The following is a 16991-nucleotide window of genomic DNA, read 5'->3' as shown; positions in this document are numbered from 1 at the left end:
AACAACAACAGCACGACTTGAATTCTGTATTTTTTTAACCTCTCTTTTACTATCCTTCCTCTTTATTTGTACAATCTCTACATTCTTTATGTGCTGAATCATTGGGAATGGAAAAGGATTCCTTTATTGCTTCTCCCTTCCATTCTGTTAAAAGGTGCAGAATGTAGTAATGATGAGCAAAACCAGCAATATAAAGCTGGGAGGGTGGGAAAGAGGTAAAATATTAATCACAGAACTTTGAGAACTTGTGATTTGAAAGAAGTGAAACTGTTTCATAATACTGGATGTAGAAAGGGTATTTTGGGCTTTTTTTGAGCATAACCTCAAGTAAAACTTTGATCCCCTGTGTGAAGCAAAGAACCTCCCTTAGATAAAATAGGGGAGGGTTGAATCCACAGCCCTGCAGGAGAGCTGAGATGACGCTATTTGGAATAAGAGTGAAGATAGAATCACTCTTCTACTTGTTAGCTCTATTTTGGATTTGCATTTATCCTTTCAGGAAATGGAAGCACATTCTGCAGTACAGTACTGATTCTGTTTGTCAGTCCATGACTATTATTTCTTGCTTCATCTATGAGTACAAAGCCAGTGATCGTATTTGATGCTTTCCCCTTATGACCTCATAGGCTCTCGTGGTTGTTCAAATACATCCCCATGTGTTTAGGTATCATTACTTTGGCCCAGATTCACCAGAGCTCTGGAGTGTCATTGTAGGAAATGAAAGAAGGATGAGAGACTCTAAATACTTCAGAAGGTGAAGAGCATAGAAAAAAGGCTTTATTGTCTTAATTCTTACTACCTTTTATAAGGTGTTCTGATACAGACTTAACATGATTGGTGAATAGGAATGACACCTCTCTAATCCCATTGGTTAACTAGAGAAACAGCAAAACACCACGTGGAGAAAGATTGTTTTGACAAAGGATAGTTGTTTGCCAAGATTGTTTTGAGAAGCTTTCTTGAGAAATTTTTCCTTGGGAAAAAGTTAGCAGCTGCTAGCAGGCTAAAATCTCTCAGACCCCGAAATATCAGGCCTACACTGGAGCATGTGTGTAACTTCAAGTAAGTGCTGCAGTGCTCTATTGAATCAGAGCCTATGTGAGGGTTTGACCTGTGTGAGTTTTGTTTCATTCTCCCCCCTGCCACTGTCAGCCACGAACCAACACAAAGTTGCAGCTCACTGCTTTCTGTAGATAGTGAACAAGCCATAATTCTGGCAAGCTTCTGGTTTCTGTTGGGCTAAGAATCCGGGACACAGGTGTATTGGCATCTCCTACATGATGTTGTGATATGCTGGTCAACATGGTGAAACTGAGTCCTAGAAGACAAAAATTTCCAGATATGGAAGAGAAAAAAAGAGGAAAGGATGGTTATAAAAATAAAACCAAAAGCCATTTAGCACAAATCAGGGGGTTTGGTGGCCCTGAGAGTCACTTTTAAGTTTATTGCGTAAGTTTTCCCAGCAATACAGTTGCCAGATTAACTCAAGGGTCATAAGTTTGGAAATGGTGACAAATGGCAACAATGGCAAATGAGTCCATAATCAGCCCTCTTCCTGCTTGCTGTTGCAGCAATCGAAGACTTAAAAAAAAAATCTGCATCCCATAAATGTTGTGAAAGTACTGGGCTTCTTCACAGAGCAGCTGTGATCTGTGATCTTCTCACCGTATTATTGTCAACCACTACCTGTAGTTTACTGATCGCTGATCATCCAATTCTTCTCCTGTTCAGCCGGTATAGCTCTTCTTTGCACAAATTGTTTTGCTGTGCAAATGGTTCCCATTGTACTCCATGAGCATGATTAATGTCTCTTAATCTTTTTTGGCTTTTATGGGAGAGTACATTTTTTCTCCTCATGAGTAGTTTTGGTAATATTTTTTTGTGCATTTGTTCTTTCTGCATCCCGCAGTCTTTTTTCTTTCCTGAAGTTATCCAGTTAAAGTTATTTTGGTGGAAAAATAGAGGGTAGACATCTCATATGTGATATATTTTCACACTTCTTCCAGAAATCTGATTATTTATGCAATGCATGCAGCTCTTTGCATTCTCTGTCTGCTTTATGTCTTCAGATTTACTTCAGCAAAAATGGTTTTAGGTGAAACATGTCGCCAATTTATCAGATTGTTTCCAATGAGTAGAAAATACACATGCCTTTAGGCACAGAGAATTTACAAGTAAGATAATGTGAGCACACAGGAGCAAGTACGTTTGTACGCATTTTTGGCATCTCTCCTTGGTTTTGTAGAGCTTTTGGCAGATGTTTTGCTGGATATCAGAGAGACAGCTGCTTTTAAGACCAATGTGAATAGATGCAAAAGAGGTCAAGCTGACCCAGTTCCAGATGGTTTGATTCTGCCATCTCTATGAGTGTAAGAGATAATGTAAAGAGGAATTAATATATTTCTCATAATCATTGACCATGTTACTATCCCCGTTTAGCATCTAAAATTTGGTTTTGAGCTGCCAAGATGTATTTAGGACACTTAGGGGTCACATTACTTTTCCTCAATGTTGTTAATAAGCTGTCAACAATTCTTGCTGCTCTGTTGAAGTAAATTTCTTCTCCACTTTGAAGGAATTTCTGCAGATAGGCCAGCAATTTTATCAAGTATAAATCCTCATCTTTGTTGTAGTACTGTCAACTCTTAGAACTGCTGAATGTTCAGCATACCTCTAAGTAATAGGAATAAAGCTTTTAACAGGCTTCCTTCTGATGTGTCCTGTTCTTCTGACAGGTCATTAAAAAGTACTTTCAAAGACAGGAGATGAAACTTCAATGCTAAAATGTTGTAAGCGTCCATAATACTTTTTTGAGCATTATAGAATTCAGTAGTTGTAACAGCAGGTAAGAAGTGTTCACTGCCCTAAAAATGTGGTTCACCTTCTTAACAAATTGTATTCACTGGAAATCCTTGGTTAAGAGAATTCAGCAGAATTTCATGCTCATATCTTCAGTCTATGCCTCCATAATATTTCCTTATTCCGTAATTTATCTGGACTTCTTTAAATCCTTTGACATGGTCCTTTACAATATCCTTCTCTCTAAACTGGAAAGAGATGGATTCGATAGGTGGCCTGTTTGATGGATAAGGAACTGGTTATGCTGTTGGTTATGACCTCTGGAGGGCAGTGGTCAACAGCTCAGAGTCCTGATGGACACCACTGGTGTCCCTCGGGGATCCGTATTGGGACCAGTGTTATTTAATACCTTCAGTAATGACACAGATGAAGGATTGAGTGGACCCTCAGCAGTTTGCTGATGACACCAAGCTGAGTGATGTGTCTGGCATGCTCATACTGGGAGGAAATTGTATGAAGAGTCTATGGCTTGGTATACTGGAGTTGTGGGATGGAGTTGTTGGTGCTGCTCAGAAATCAGGAGTAGGGGTAGTTACAGATAGTGGTGCACATGGGCAGATCCAGCTCTGCTGCCTGGCTCAGGGAGATACAAGGCTAGCGTGGGGCTTGCATGTTTAAAGCAGGGGTCTTTCTGGATGTTGTAAACTGCATCTGCCAGCTTTTGGCATATCAAGTATTGGTTGCAAAATGAGGGTGTTCTGCTGGTAATTTTAAGATGATGTCACTTTGGTGAAATGGCAGAGAATGGTGTCTTTCCCCAGTGAACTGGCACTCACAGATTGCTGTTGCTGATGTTCTTGAAGTCAGTGGCTTTCATATCTATTTCAGAATCTCCTGTTTCCTTGCTGCTTGCAAAGACCAAAACATACGATGCTCTTATTGTTTTCATCCACAACAGTTGTACCCTATCTTGTTTGAACATTCGGCATGTGGAGAGTGCTTTTCTTTTCAAAGCCAAATATAAAGCACAAACAAATGTGATTTTCTTTTAATTATCTTCCTTTTCTCAAGGCATAGATTCAACAGCAAGAAACTGCAGATTGATCAATTTTGTTGAAATTTTGATATATTTGAATAAGGTGATCTAAATGCCATATGAAAACAGTGCTGTTTTTATGGAGATGAAGAGCTTATTAATGCTTTTCTGATCAGGCTGTGTTTGAGGTCATTTGGAGTTTTTCTTAAAAATGACCTTTTTTTTTTTTTAAATTTGACATCTTTTATTTATAAATGTTTTGATTTTTTTTTTCAGGGAGGTTCCTATGAAGGATGCCAAAGAATATGCAGAATCTATAGGCGCAATTGTTGTTGAAACCAGTGCAAAGAATGCTGTTAACATTGAAGAACTTTTTCAAGGAATAAGTAAGTAAATGTTCCCTTAAACGAATTAATTTTGATTGTTTAGAAGCTTTCTGAAAATAGCTGTCTGTTTCAGGTCTAAAAACTACTTTCCCCAAGGACATCAATAAATCCTGTGAAGCCTGTGGTATGGCTGCTATTTATGCAGATGTAAACTAAGAACAACTTTGAATACACCAGAGCAAAACATAGTAGATAGTAGATACAGGGTAAGCCTGTTCCTTCTAAATCTATATATAAATCCCGGCCTGGGTCATATCTGCTGTAGAGGCAATACTGTTGATCTTATCATCATGTTGCTAAAAAACTTAAATGTTTATAAATGCTCCTGGAGGGCATTGGCAAGTAGGAGGTAGTCATTGCAGTGGAATACATTAAAAACCCCCCAAACAGATATGTTTCTCTCCAGGCCTTCTAAACATGATAAGACTGGCACTTGTCATGAGGAGAAGAATAACTGTCCTGTTCAGTTTGCCTTCCAGGGGTTCCAGTGCTGGTCACTGTTTGCAAGTGGGAAGGACCTTGTGGGCTGGAAGGGACCTCACAAAAACTTGAGTCCAACTTTCTGCCCAAGCAGACTTGGTAGTGAATTCACACCAGATTACTCAGGCTATTGTCTGGCTGGGCCCCAGAGCAGAGGTTCTACAACCTCCTTGGGCAGTTGTTCAAATAGTCCTCATAGTGACATCCCCACATCAAGCCAGAGCCTATTCTCATTCAGTTTGCTCCTTGTCCTGGGTGCACCTCACTGAAGAGCCTGGTTCAGTTTCTCAGCAGCCCTTCCCATGGGTACTGACTGGCAGCTTTGTGGCCCACCAAAGCCATTGTGTCTCCAGGCTGAACTGGCCCTATTTCCTCAGCCTCTCCTCACAGGGCAAGTCCTCCAGCCCTCACTGTCTTGCAGCCCTCCTCTGAGTTTGTGCCAGCTTGTCAACATTTTTCTTGTGTTGTGGGGCCCAAAGCAAGTGTGACCCAGCTGGTGTTAGACCACATCTGAAAGGTGATAACTGCTTTGCCTAATGTTCTGTCTTGGCTCCTGTGGCTTGCTGCTGGCTGTCTCTGCTGCCAGTGTGCTGCTGGCTCATACTCAGATTGCTTCCCTCAGGTCCTTTTTGGGCAGAGGTGCTTCCCAGGCAGCCAGTCCCCAGCTTCCCTCATAGCCAGGGGCTCTTCCTTCCCACAAGCATTGCTTGGCATTTGTCCTTTCTGAAGTATGTAAAGGCTCCTTTTGACCCATATCTGCCTCCAGCCTAAGGCCCTCTGAAGAGCAGCCCTGCCCTCAAGGATACTGAATGCAAGTCTGAGTTGGGTATCATCTGAGGTTCAGAACCTTCAGGCTCTGATAAAAGGTATTAAGCAAGCTAACTGGCCTGTGGATAGATACATACTATTAACCACTGACCTTTGAGTCTGATGCTCTAGCCAGCTACTCACGCAGCTAACAGTCTGACTTATCTAGACTGTAACATCCTAAGTTGGACGTACCAGGATGCTGTAAGGAGAAGTATCAAAAGCCTTGCCAAAGTCAAGGTAAACAACATCCAGTGCTCTCCTAGTCATGCTGTCATAGAGGGCAACCAGGATGGCTGGACATGGTTAACTCTTGGTAAGTCCATGCTGACTGGTCCTGGTCACTTTCTTTACTTTCTTATGCTCAGAAGCAGCTTCTTGGAGGATTTGCTCTGTGGTTTTCCCAGGAAGCAGAGTGAGACTAACCAGCCTATAGACCCATGGCTTGTTAAGCCTCTGTTTGAAGACATATACAGCATTCACCTTTCTCCACAACCTTTCAAAAACATCAGGGATGATAAAGAACGGTGTTACTCCCTATGCATCCTCAGGCTTGTATGGGTTAAGATTTCTTAAGAGCTCCATGGTCTGATCTTCGTCCACTACTGCTGTTTCCTTCTCTCCCTGAATCCTCTTCTGGGGTGCAGAGACCTAGGAGACAGCCTGTCCAGACACTCAGCCTTGTTTCCCTGAAGTTATTTTATTTTGTTTTATTTCACATATTTTTAATCAGCTGATATTGTCTAGCACACTTTGCCTGCGATGGGCAGCTGTTTGCTTTGCTTACATGGGATATATTTGAAATGGTTAATGAGAACCAGTATTCCTAGAATACACTACCATTATTTTGCCTCCTTTTAAAAAGGAGGTGTGTGCCACATGGCTGTCTGGAGGAACTGGTTCTTCCCTGTGGTAGTTTACTTGTTTGTCTGCATCTGATGATTGCAGATGTTCTCGCAGAGGAACTCATTCGTGCCACATAATTAGATAATTAGTTTTCATCTTTGATAGGCATTGCTGCAGCTGGCGGTGTGCACCATCCCTAATAGTGAATATAGTAGATGAGGAAAATCAGCTAAATTAAGTTTAGTATGAACTAGATACCCAGGCAAGTGCACTTAATTCCACAGGCAATTACTTCTATATATAGGAGTATTTGGTCTCAGTGGGTCTACTTGTGACCTTATGAAGCAGACCTTATCAGCAGAGAGAAAGGAGAAAATTGGTAGAGTATCTTTATAGAAATATAGTGGAAACCAAGTGAAAAATGTTTGATTAGCAGTAGAATTAATAGTGATTATTACTGGGTGGAGAGTATTGGTAAGTAACTTTCTGATGTTTTACACCAGTTCAGTCTTGGTGCAATTTCCAAAAAAGTCTCTCTGCCCAAGTTGCATAGCAGCATTTCTGCATTTTCAGAGTATGAGATCCTCCTGTGGCAATGTCTAGCCCTGTTGACTAATTTTGTTTGCGTGATACCCTGAAAGTCATGCTGCAGCTTTAGTTTTGCTCTCATGCTGCCTGAGAGCTCCTGCCCTTCTTCCTGTGCTGCTCATGAAGGGCATGGTGCAGCTCCCTGGCCTCTGAACAAGGAAGCAGCAATTTCTGTTTACCTTGGACTTTGTAGGTAGACTGTATGTGTTACTATTTTACAGTCTAGGTTTGGAAGGATATTCCAACATCTGTGGAGAATTTCTCTATTAAATCCTCCTTGAAATTGATAGCACAAGCAGAAAGGGTAGACTTCATTTTATTTTTGCTAAAATATTTATCTCCTTCTTGCCTATGCTTTTCATTTCCCAGGGGCATTTTAGCATAAAAATTTTTCCTTTCTGAGATGTCTCAACTGTCTCTTTCCAGGGACAATGTTGTGAATGGAGTGAAATAGTATGATGGAAAAAAATATACTCATAATGATAGAAAGAAAGCATAAAGAAAAAAGAGGAACTGGTATGTTTTGTTAACAGCCAGATAAATCTTGGAAAAAATACAGAGATCACAGAAAGATTGCTTCATTTCTAAGGTTATTATATTACACTGTGCTTAAAAGATTTTTAGAGTAATTTTCTCTCACAATTTGAGGATTTAGTTTCTTAGAGGGATATCTTCATAGCACAGTCTCAACACAAATCTGTTGTCCTTAATTTGTCTCAAGAAAATACAAGACATGAAAGACTAGAATCAGTAAAAGTTTCTGATTTTTTTGAAGATGGGTCAAATTTGGCAGGAGAGGTACTCTGTAGTTGCTGTACTTGGGCAAATAAGGCTGAGGAGGCAGACTGAGCACGAGAGTCAGCAAAGTCAGTGTTCTCTGCACTGGGAGCTTGCATTGAGCTGAGTAATGGGGCTGCAGCTCCTGGGTTCTGTTGTACCCATGGGATTTCAAATGGTAAACCACTACACTACTGGGTTTGTTTAGCAGTGCCTGGCTGAAGGCTTGCTGTGATTGTGAATTATCACGTGGCTCATTTATATCTCTGTAAACATGTAACGAGTGTTTTTAATACAGTTGTATATTCTTCACCTTAGCTCAAAATATTGAGCTGAATTTTTCCCAATGTCTTTCTTTAAAGGTTTTTGACATAAAAAGGGCTTAGCATTCAGTGTTTCTTTCATTAGTTCCAGTAGTTCTTTTTTAATAGCTGAGTTTCTATAGGAACAAATGTTATTAACTTTTTATTCCCAACCTTTAAAGAATCTTAGTCACAGTGGCTCCTTGTTGCTGGTTTTTTGGCAGCAGCAAAAATGCCAGGAATGTATTATACAATAGCAGAATAATAAAGTTGTACCTGTGCAGGGGGCCATACCAGTTCTGCGTTGCCCCTTCTTGTTTGTGGGACTTTACCCTACTGACCTTTGCTTGTACCTGGCTGGTTTTCAAAGACTAAACAAGTACCTGTGTGTACTATCATTTAGTGGCAATCATACCCTTGCAATTCTCAGACACCTGTTCATTTACCAGCTCAAATAAGCCTTAGTTACCTTATTCAAATCTGGTACACGCCCAGCTGTTTCTCTTCAGCCTGTGTGTGTTGCCTGCTACCTCAGTGTGAAGGTGCCCCAGATAGGAAAGAGCAGATTACGTAAAAGCCGCCCCCGGTGCGCGGCAGAGCCAGGGCTGTGGCTCCATGGTTAATGCCAGGCTGCATCAGGAGCTCTGGAGGGGAACAGGTAGTGGGACAAGCAAGCTGCTGAAGAATACCTAGCTGAGTGAAACATGAAATAAACTTGGGGTTAAACAAAACAAACAGTATGGCCATGTGTTATTTTCTTTAAAGTCTGGCAAATCATAGGACAATAGAATGGTTTGGGTTGGAAGGGACCTTAAAGATCGTCTGGTTCAACTCCCCCACCACAAGCAAGGGTGCCACCTAGTAGATCAGGTTGCTCAAGGCCCCATCCAACACAAGTTGGAGATCAGTGTGCTACCAAAGGGGGCAAGATTGAAGCATTTCAGCTTCCTCTGTTGAGGGTGAGAAGGAAGTGGGAAAAACATTATCAGAACACTATGGAGACGGTGTAGAGTGGTTAGCACGCTCACTCTTATTGATGCTTGTAATACGAGAAGCAGAGACAGGCTGATGTTTAAAATCCAGATAAGAACATTCTTCCTAGATGAGGCTTCCTAATTAGAGCAGTTTCTGTCTTGGGATTCAACCTTTCATGTGGTAAATGCTCAGTTATAAATGTATGAAGCTATTGATTTTCTGATGCCTTGCCAGCAGCTCATATATTGAATATTTAATGTAACCCAAATACTTGTTTCCTAGAAATACTGGGAGATTAAAAAAACTGAGTCAAACTCAATCTCTAGAGTTTACAGGTTAACCACTTGTATACTGGACAAACTAAAGAGGAAGGTATGAGATACCTGTGTATCTCATACACAGGAAGGGATCCTTTCCAGCAGACATTCAATGTTTGCCCTGACTCAGATGGGCTTGGATGGGTGGAATTGCAGGTGGACAGTCTTCAAGCTTTGTGAGTGATGAATATGGTGGTTTTCATCCTTTTATCTGCTGATTTGCAGATATCTGTGAAGTATGTTGAAGAGGTCTATGGAAGATATTTTAAGAAAAGAAAGTACATTTAGGTTACAAAGCAACTTCACATATGCCAATTTTTAAGGTAGTCCAAACTCATAATTAAATTTTTGCACAGGTGTGAAAGGATGGAAGAACATTATCCAAATTTATATTTGAGATTGTATTTTTTACACTGTATGTTCCCTGTGTTTCAGGATTAGTTCTCCTCTTGCTTTCAGACTTTAGTGAATGGAACAAAACTTTGGAGTGACCTTTGGACTATTCCCAAAGTTTAACATGTGAGGTACTGGATTTCTCTCCAACCAAGGAGAGCACTTCAACTTAAAGCAGTAATAAATAAAGTGACACAGCCTGAAGTTAATTACAAGTCCTTGAGTCAAGGTTGGATCTCTTAGCAATTAAGTAATTAGGAATACTGTTGTTTACTTTGATACATGCAGGATTTAAATATTTGTTTGGGTTATGTCTGGAGATTTTAATTAAATGAGCAAAATGTAGTTGTATTGCTGCTTTCTCTAGCAAGAACTTGTGTCAGCAAAAATCTATGCTTTTGCTTTAGATCAAACCAAACCAAAGGCTTTATTTTTTTGCATGGAGATGCTGTTAGCTGTCCTATTAGGAGTATTAAAATAATTGCAACTTAACCATGTTTACCTATGCAATAGATTATATTGTAAAATTTGTTGTGTTGCCTTGCATGAAAACTTACAACATGAGTTAACAGTCATTTCTGACAACTGGGGAAATCTTAACATCAGTGTAAGTTTTGGAGGGGAAAAGAACTAGAGACTAGTGAGCCAAGCTTTATAATCCATGTGAGAAACTTCTAAAATACCACTGAAATAGGTTTCAGAGCATGAAGGAATTTGGGGAGATATGAAGAGGGACTGTTTTAAGTCTTACAGGTATAGAAAAATGCCAAAACTGCTGGATCAGATGTGCCTGCTTTGCTCTGCTGTGTCTTCACAGATGGCTGTTCTTTATTAATGGGGTTACAGGGGCTCATCTTGCTGTGATACAGCTGGCAGTTTGAGGAGGAGGTTCTGGGCATTGTATAGCTGTTGTACCACTGTTTGAAAAAGTTAACTTTTCTCAGGTGAGCCATTAGAAAAGCTCACCTGAGCTCTGACAAGTGTCAGGCTGCTGCTCTGGGGCAGAGTGAAATGGATTTCACCTTCCTCCAGCCTCCTAAAATGATGTTGTACATGATTTTCAGGAAGATGGAAAGAAAGGCAGAGAAAGCCATTGCACAGGACTCTGATTGCTTCTTATCCTTAGTTGTTGTGTCAGATAGCAGGACTCTGCGTCTTGAATGGCCTGAAGTTGTGTCTGAGGAGGTGTAGGTTGGATATTTGGAAAAGGTTTTTCACCCAGAGAGTGCTTGGGCACTGGAATAGGCTCCCCAGAGAAGTGGTCACAGCACCAGCCTGACAGAATTCAAGAAACATTTGGACAATGCTGTCAGGCACATGGTGTGACTCTTGGGGTATCTCTGTAGGGCTAGGAGTTAGACTTGCTAATTCTTGTGGATCCCTTCCAACTCAGCATATTCTGTGATTCTGTGAGTCTTTGGGACTTGACTTTATCATCTGGCTAGCTCAGGTTGATCACAACACATCTGTTTCCACGGTAAATGAGTTATCTGTTCCATGCATTATTGTGTTTGTCCCTTTGTAACTGTTGCAGTTTTTTTACTGAGGTTTATGCTCAGCTTTAGGGCTGATCCCAACCTTTCCTTTCATGCAGTCTTTTACAGCTCAGTGGTGAAACTAGTTTCATGTTTAAAAACCCAAATGAGCAAAAAGCTCAGCTCCAAGCCTGATTTTTCTGAGCTAGTGAATGTCACAGTTTCCAACTGGAGTATCACATTCAAGAAGGAATAAAGAGAGCAGCTTTTATTACTTAGATGATGCCTCCTGGTTCCAGCTGCAGCAGAGCAATCCCTGTCCATCTTTCTTCAAGTTCTGCTCGCTGAGCTGTTACCAAGTCCCTGTTGCCTCTCTTGCTTCGCTTCTCCACTTTTCATTTTTCTTCATTCCCATTTTGTTTATCTCTGTTCCACCCTCCCATTTCCCAATCTCTTTGCCTCTGGCACTCTTAGAACAGCAACGCCCACAGTGCTGATTAATCTCTTAACAAACCTCAGATTCAGTAGCAGGAGTTGGAACTCTACAAGGCTTTGGAGAAGACTCTGACCTTCATCCTGGACTGCCTCAGCCCGACTCAAACATGCCAGAAAGGAGGAGATGCAATTGCTTTAATGCCTTTCATCTGTTAATCTGGATGATTCACTTCAGATCTGTGACAATTTCTGTAACCCTACACTTGAGCAATCTCTTGTGACACTTTTTATTTTACACACCAGTGTTTACTGGTATGAGAGAATGGAGGACAAGACCTCTTCAGGAATGTGCAGAGGTGGTTGTTTACAAACAGCTTTGTTGCACAAAATCTGTGAAATGTGGTCTGAACCTCAGTGAAATGAAATCAAAATACATAATCTTATATCGAATAATAGTGCAAATCGAATTTTAAATTGCAGTCAGCAGCTTACTCTGTAGGAATATCAGCAATAGGAACCATATGGGACTTCTATACCATCTCAGTAATATTTTATCCCTGAGTTCCTCATTTCACCAGAATTCTTAGATAAATGTGCATGCATTCTCTGTGAATAACTATTTCTTCTGGAATCCTAAAACACAGTCCTGGTGATCTTTGGTAAGCTGTGTCCTGCTCTTTAAAACAGGGTGAAGACTATTTGTGATCTAGTTTGTCAGCTTAAGTTAAGCAAGAGATGAGAACAAGTTGTCCTGAGAGGGTGTGGATGCCACATCCCTGGAAGTGTTCAAGGTCAGGTTGAACGGGACCCTGAGCACTCTGATCTAGTGAGTGACATCCCTGCTCATGGCAGGGGGGTTAGAACCCCCCTGATCTTTAAGGTCCCTTCCAACCCAAGCCATTCTATTATTCTAGGAGCTCAATCTGATTGTCCTGTTAGGCTGACTCTATTTTTACCAAGCAGTCTTCAGTTTGAAGAGGAATTGCCTTTATGTTTTTATTTCTTCAGCATGAGAATTGCAGGGCTGGATGTCAGAGCACTGGTGCTTCTTTCTGACATAAACTGCATGAAAGAAATAACCTACAGCATTAGTAATTTATGGTATTCTATACCAGGGTATTTTTCATTGCTCTGAAAGAGAGACTATGGATGCCAGGGAGACACAAATTTTAAATGAGTGTATACTTTCCAAAATTAATTCAGTTTGTGACCTCTGTTGATCTTGACTCAGTGCCAGCTATATTTGAGTTGGTGTCAGCAATATTGGTGCCATATTTATTAGGAACTGAATGACAAGATGAGATTATCACAGTGCTTTTAGGTGGCAGTAGTGATTGAGCTGGGTTAGAAGCAGGAAGTGTAGATGCAGGCTCAGCATTTTACTGCTCATCCTTAGTGTTCTGCTGCTGCTTAGGCCTTTCTCTGTTTACAGTGCCTACTGTCAGGGAGGCCTAGGGAAGGACAATAAGTCAGACAGATTTCTGTCTGATTTTTTTATTCACTTTCCCTGATGTCTGATGAAAAATTGCTATCATTTGCTGTGGAGCTGGTTCTCAGGTGTTAGACTGAGTTTTATGCTCCAACATAAATTACTCGTGTCGTGGTAAAAGCTGCTTGGGCAGGGATGTCTTGTAACTAAAACGATTTAACTTGATGGTTTAATAATTCTGGCAATAAGAAAAATAATGAGTGATAATCACCTACTGAAAAAATATTCTCAAACTTGTAAAAAGTAAAAGTTTAGACTGTTTAAACATTTATTTCCTTACATTGAGTTCAAGGAGGGGGTGGTGGTATCAAAACAGCAGAAAATATTACTAGTTCCTGATAAACAGTACTTAAGTTCAAAGGCCAGAATAACTAGACAGAAAATAGGTCTAGAGATTTTTTTTTGTCTTTATTATTATTTATAGTTGTTATCTGTGTGGGTTTTATTATTTTGAGAAATTACTTAAATCTAGGTGATTCTTAACAATAAATATTGTGTCCTGGTCTGAACTGGACAAACTGCTCACTGACCTTGAAGCCTGCAAGGTTTTTGCTCCAAAGATAAGTTTGCCTCCTTCTTGGAATATACATCAGGAGTACTGTAGAAAAGACCTAAAACTCATAGGAAATATGAAAAGCTGAATGAAAAACAAATAGAGTTAATGTCTTTGTTTAATGCAGAGCTCTAAAATGAAAGTTTGCACATTAAAGCTCTCCTCTTCCAAAGTTAGAAGAACCAAATGTTTAGAGGGTATTTGCTTAATGGCAAATTATTTATGGAAGCTATATCTGTAGATTCCAGGTTTTTTAGCTACACTGCTCTGTCTGGGTCAGATTGACAGGGTTTTATTTCACTGAGACTGAGTTGAAAGCCCTTTGGAAGTGTTAGGTACCCAATGCAGACATTCCCTGCAGGTCTCTATGACGACAGCATTGCCTTCTTGGAAGACTCTCACAGATACCATATTCTTCACATTCTCTAGAGTTTTAAGAATTAGTGGATTCTCTTTTTCTCCAAACAAAGCCAACAGAACTAATGTATGTAACAGCTGGCTCTATAACCACATTTTCTGCTTTTATTTTACTTAACAAACATGAAGTCTGAACAGAATGTTAAGCAGGATGTGAAGCTGATATTTTAGTGACCCAAATAGAGTTCAGCATTGTAATGTCAGTGCTTATACATGCTTTGGCCCTCAAGATACACATTTTTCACTCTGTTGGACCACATACAGTATCTTTACCTTAGTGATGTGAGGATGTTTCCCTTTCTCATTCAGTTGTAAAAACACACAAGATTATCTGCTTTAAAAGTCACACTTTTCTTGTACAGCATACCTGTGTAGAACTAACTGAATAAGAGAAAATAATAATGTTGGCTAAAGGTAATTTAAGGTCAGGTTTTACAGGTCAAATTTTGCTGTTCGATTTCATTGGGATTGGATTCTACTTGAGTGCTTTTAACTCACCCACCCACAGCTGCTCCCCCAAATAATTTGTAGGACTCAGGCTTCAACATAGGTACATAATTCATAGAACATTTGGTAAGAGAGAGCTGTAAATAACTGAAGCCAAGGATGGGGAAATCTAAACTGCAAAATCCACCTGGATTATGATGAGCTGTTCAGAGGAACTCTGTGTTGTCTGAAAGTGGTATGTAAGAAACAAATGTTAAATATTTTAACTCATTGTTTAACATGGGTAATGGTAAACCCAGGAATAATTAATAAAAAATGGATTCAGCTTCAGAAAAAAATTTTTAGGAAATCCACAAAGTGATGGGAAAGTACATTACCATGACTGTAAAATCTCAAGGTACTGATGGAGAGCTCACACAAGGGTTTAATGCAAAAGCCAGGTGCACACTGGAGAGAGACACAGGATGGATTGGACCTGGGAGAATCTTTTTTTTTTCCCCATTTATTATTCTTATTATTAAGCACATTGTATGTTGTCCACTAATAGGAAGCCAGTTAGAGAAAAGATGCAGCAGTACTAAAAGGGCACACAGGGGAGGGAGTTGGAGCAGTGCCCTTCTGCCCCAGGGGAGATCTCTGGCTCTCCTGTAATGGCTGAAATTCTTTCAAACACTCTAAATAATTACTCCATAAGATGATTAAAAAAATCAAGAGAGTTTGCAGGGGGGGGGTGATGGTGATGTTAAATAGTCAAAGCTGTCAACTGGAAAGACATGGGTACCCCTAAAAAAGAGGAAAGGATTCAATGGAAAGAACAGATCTGTTTTTCTTTGTCAAGTATAGGCACCATGTGTTTAGTTACAGTGTTTTGTAAAACTCCAGTGTCCTAGGACTAAATGCCATGCAGATTTAGGATAGGCACAGTCTCATTAAACTTGTACCATTCACAGTTAGGTGGAATTAGGAAAAAGATGAGAATTTTCTCTTTCTAAGTTGTAAGGAGCTCAGTAAGGTAACTTTGGTAAAAATACATGGATAATATAATTTCAGTGTACTTCATGCCTTATCAGTAGCCATATTTCGTACATTTTTTTAATGTGAAAGTCTTCTTTCATGAGCAGGATACAAGAAAAAATATTCAAGGTATGGTTGTTTTCTTGTAAAGTTTCACAGATATAATTCTTATGCAAGCTAAAGTCTTCTGTTACCTGCATGGGGTGTTGTTCTTACATCAAGAAAATTAAATTCATGTCTCCTCATGTGTTTCAGGTCAGCAAATCCCACCCTTAGATCCTCATGAAAACAGTAACAATGGAGCAATCAAACTTGGAAGGCAGACTTCACAGACGGGGAGGCGGTGCTGCTGACCCAACTTGATCTTTTTAGATTTACTTGAAAAACAGCACCATTTCCTTTTTTTTTCACTGAGAAAGGACTTTGTGATCTCAGTGACGTGGCTCCTTATCTTGAAAGCAGTAATTTCAATACTTCCCATGAGCAATAACTCAAGGACCAGAAGCAGAAGGCTTTACTTCAAAAGGATTTTGCAAAACCCAGTTGGAAAATCCTCTCTAATATCCTGTCAAAATTACAATGTCAAAGTACTCCGATTCTCTGTTTAAACCAGCGGCTGTTGGTTTGGGGTTTTTTTAATTAAAAGATTGGTTTATCTATAAAATTTATATTTCTGCAAGAACTTTTCTTACATTTGCAAAGTGGACTTGGCATGTTTTTAGAGTTTTCTCTGTAACAATAGGGTGAAAAAAACCCCATAAAACCTGAATTTTGGATTACACTTTCTCTACCATCTTTTTAGCTGGACTCTGACAATTTTTCTAAATCTGCAGCTTCATCTCCTACTTTCAGTAAATATCAGCAAGAAGGGCACTGAATTTGCTAACTGAAGAAAAAATTGGATCCAAAGGATGACTGAATGCAGTTTTTATGGACTGGAAGTCAAATTTTGTGTCAGGAAGTGCCGTGTATGTGGAAGAAGGAGTTGTCATGAAGGAAACTGCTGGAAACTGCTGGACCAGAAATGCTCCAGAAAGAAGCGAAAATGCAGCCACTATGTAGACTGGAATGATTCTTTGTGCAGGGTGTGTGTTTCAATAATTGCTGAAAATATAAAAAGTGCATAAATACAGGCTTAATCTCCACTGCTCACCAGGGTTCCTCCGTGCCCCAGACCAAAGTTGTCTATGTTCAAAGTTGCATATTCCTTGGCTCCTAAAAGAGGGTCCCACAGTGCCCCACTCCTCATGGTCTCACTGCTGCACCTTCAAGAGGTCTTTGAGTTCAAAGTGATATTTCTGTACAAAAAGCTGCTCAAGAGAGCACAATATAATTTGGGCTTAGAGGCTGGAATCTAAAAAAACAAATGTGAATGTTTGCTTACAGGTGCAGTTCCCTGAATTTGTGGAGTAGTTGTCTCAAGTGTGTGGGGATGTGGTGTGGAAGACACACTGT

General features: G+C 40.1%; 1 protein-coding gene across 1 annotated transcript in view; it reads left to right on the top strand.

The window, feature by feature from the left end:
* RAB31 (RAB31, member RAS oncogene family) overlaps positions 1-16695 on the top strand; it is a 58229-nt gene extending 41534 nt beyond the window's left edge. Inside the window, exons 6-7 of the mRNA XM_083859419.1 lie at positions 4112-4221; positions 15792-16695. Of these exons, the coding sequence (XP_083715545.1) occupies positions 4112-4221; positions 15792-15889 (208 nt within the window). The 3' untranslated portion in view covers positions 15890-16695. The remainder of the gene's footprint in view (positions 1-4111; positions 4222-15791) is intronic.
* Positions 16696-16991: the final 296 nt, after the last annotated feature.

The sequence above is a fragment of the Zosterops lateralis genome, assembly GCF_965231275.1.
Source record: "Zosterops lateralis genome assembly, chromosome: 1".
NCBI lineage: Eukaryota > Metazoa > Chordata > Aves > Passeriformes > Zosteropidae > Zosterops > Zosterops lateralis.
This window is presented reverse-complemented; position numbering and strand designations above follow the sequence as displayed.